Below are 1791 nucleotides of genomic sequence, written 5' to 3'. Positions count from 1 at the left end.
CCATGGTGCAGGAAACATGAAAATGATCACGCTGTTGTTTGCTATGACTATCCTCTAGCAGTTTGCAATGAAGGAGATGATGACGACGATGGTGGTTATGACTATGCTCCTGCTGCATAAACTCATTATCTGTCTCATAAATTTTGGTTACTTCAACTAACCAGTATTAACAACTACCTAATTAACTAATGCTGTAAATTCCATGTAACCAATCACTAAAATCACATTTCATGAATGATGTAACCTTACTTATATGCTTGAGCAGCTTTCGCTATGCAGAATGAAAAACAATCATATGAATAAATGTGTAACAGAACAAATTTTATTATATAATATACCCTGTATATCAATTTCACATCAAGTAAATATTCATATTCAAATACATTCCAATGATAATATTGAATAAATGAACGAGAATTGATGAAAGGTTATACATATAGAAGGTGTAGTAGTATTGTATATAAGTTTGGTGATTAATTTCACTTGGCCATCATAACCTTAACAAATTCATCATAATTAATTTGACCATCGCCATCAACATCAGCCTCTCGAATCATCTCATCGACTTCTTCATCAGTTAGCTTCTCGCCAAGATTGGTCATTACATGACGAAGTTCGGCAGCAGAAATGAATCCGTTCTGATCCTTATCGAATACTCTGAATGCTTCTTTCAGCTCCTCCTCTGAATCTGTGTCTTTCATTTTCCTTGCCATAAGGTTTAGAAATTCAGGGAAATCGATTGTTCCGTTACCATCAGCATCGACCTCGTTTATCATGTCTTGTAGCTCTGCCTCTGTTGGATTTTGGCCTAATGACCTCATCACAGTTCCAAGCTCCTTTGTTGTGATGGAACCTGCAAAACACATATAGAACATTTTGCCAAGAAAATATTCTCTTAATTAAGGCCATGCTCGCAAAATGTGATGCAATTATGATATCTTATGAAACACTGACACAAATCTGAACACCAGACACACATAAACATTTTAAAAAAATAGAAGAATGACCGAATGTAAAATATCGATGTCATGTGTGGTGTCGGTGTCTGTGTTATAGATCAAACATGTCTTCAATCTAAAGTATCGTTGTTGCGTAGATTCATAAATTTTTTATAAATTTTAGGATTTAAAATCTTATACAAAAACTTTGAATCACATACAGATACACAGAAACCAAACATGACATCGAGATTGTCAGAGATGATTTTTAAATGACAACAATAATAATTGAAAACAAAAGAGATTATGGGAGAGGAATCATGGAATAAAAATGCTATGAAAAAAATGAAAAGAGAAACAGATGATGATAGATTAAAACATACCATCGCCATCTTTATCAAACAAGCTGAAGGCTTCCTTGAATTCAGAGATCTGATCATCTGTGAGTTGATCTGCCATTGTGAAATATAGATCTTTCTTTCTTTGGATATGAGTTTTTTTTTTTCTTTATGCTTTTCAGAAGAAAGAGAGAGAAAGAGAAAAACAAGAAAGTGAATAAACAATCTTGTTCCTACAAAACCTCTCCTTCTTATATCTATGTCATCAACACAAACTCCACTCTTTTTTATTTGCCATAAATAACATATATTGACTTGTTTCCTCTTTCACCTAATATTATCCTATTATTCTAAACAACCTTTAAAACTTGTTACAAATATTTAAAATGTTAATCTTATGGGTGGGTGATGATTTATTTTGGAGTTTGGTCTTAAGATAAATAAAATACAAAAAAATAAATTTTTTATTATGATTTTAGACTCCAATTTAGAAACAATAATATTAATGTAAAAAT

General features: G+C 32.0%; 1 protein-coding gene across 1 annotated transcript; it reads right to left on the bottom strand.

Moving 5' to 3' along the window:
* Window positions 1-300: 300 nt before the first annotated feature.
* On the bottom strand, window positions 301-1586 carry LOC127126535 (calmodulin). The gene is made up of 2 exons (XM_051055476.1): window positions 1322-1586; window positions 301-853 (listed from the first exon to the last, which is right to left on the bottom strand). The coding sequence occupies exons 1-2, from the start codon at window positions 1395-1397 to the stop codon at window positions 480-482; spliced, it is 450 nt and encodes a 149-aa protein (XP_050911433.1). The 5' UTR covers window positions 1398-1586; the 3' UTR covers window positions 301-479.
* Window positions 1587-1791: the final 205 nt, after the last annotated feature.

Source organism: Lathyrus oleraceus, chromosome 3, assembly GCF_024323335.1.
Source record: "Lathyrus oleraceus cultivar Zhongwan6 chromosome 3, CAAS_Psat_ZW6_1.0, whole genome shotgun sequence".
Classification (NCBI taxonomy): domain Eukaryota; kingdom Viridiplantae; phylum Streptophyta; class Magnoliopsida; order Fabales; family Fabaceae; genus Lathyrus; species Lathyrus oleraceus.
The sequence above is the reverse complement of the archived record's forward strand: the minus strand, read 5'-3'. Positions and strand labels throughout refer to the sequence as shown.